Raw genomic sequence first — 615 nt, forward strand, 5'->3', positions numbered from 1 at the left:
CATGGTGGAAAAATTGCTGTCACAAACTCCACAATCTCACCTGCTGAAGGATCTTTCCAAGAGTGCCCTTGTCCTTCTGCCTGATTCCATCTCTCTGCAAGCVAGCAAGCAACTCTGGCTTCTTGTAATTCCTCAGAGCAAGCAGGTGGATCACCCTSTCCCTGTAGGGTTGGCACAGAACGGCAGTGCAAGGATTCCGTTCTGAGTCTGCAGACTTCTTGGGCATTGATCTCATCTTCTCAGGCATAGGACCTGAAGTGATGGGTGTGGATTYTTTGACCTCTGCCTGTTTGTCTAAAGTAAGGGAAGAGAGAAAAATTATGTCAACTGAGAGGCTTGAAAAAGGCAAGGAAGTTGATTTAAAGTATGGTGGGATTTTTGGGGCCAGAGCTGGAGTCCAAGATCCAGCTTGTGGATCCCTTCCATCKCAGCATAGTCCCTGACTGTGCACAACACCCAGGCCCCACCTGGTACTGCATGGAGCGTGTTCCAAAGGCTCCCTGTACCCTACCCTAACCAGACCTGTCTCAGCCGAGTTTCTCAGGGCCAGCCCAAAGCAGAAGTGCCCTCAAATACTGCAATTGTTTCACTACTGCCGGTCTTCCCATCCCAGTT

General features: G+C 50.1%; 1 protein-coding gene across 1 annotated transcript in view; it reads right to left on the bottom strand.

Annotated features, from left to right (window-relative positions):
• The window catches only part of LOC130587807 (RNA polymerase II elongation factor ELL2-like), a gene marked incomplete at its 5' end in the record, with an annotated part of 8,056 nt that extends 7,762 nt beyond the window's left edge, over nt 1-294 (bottom strand). The window contains 1 exon segment of the mRNA XM_057388776.1: nt 41-294. Within this exon segment, the coding sequence (XP_057244759.1) occupies nt 41-294 (254 nt within the window).
• Nucleotides 295-615: the final 321 nt, after the last annotated feature.

The sequence above is a fragment of the Malurus melanocephalus genome, unplaced genomic scaffold (assembly GCF_030028575.1).
Source record: "Malurus melanocephalus ecotype Western Australia unplaced genomic scaffold, MMel_1.1 scaffold_2488, whole genome shotgun sequence".
NCBI classification, from domain to species: Eukaryota; Metazoa; Chordata; class Aves; order Passeriformes; family Maluridae; genus Malurus; species Malurus melanocephalus.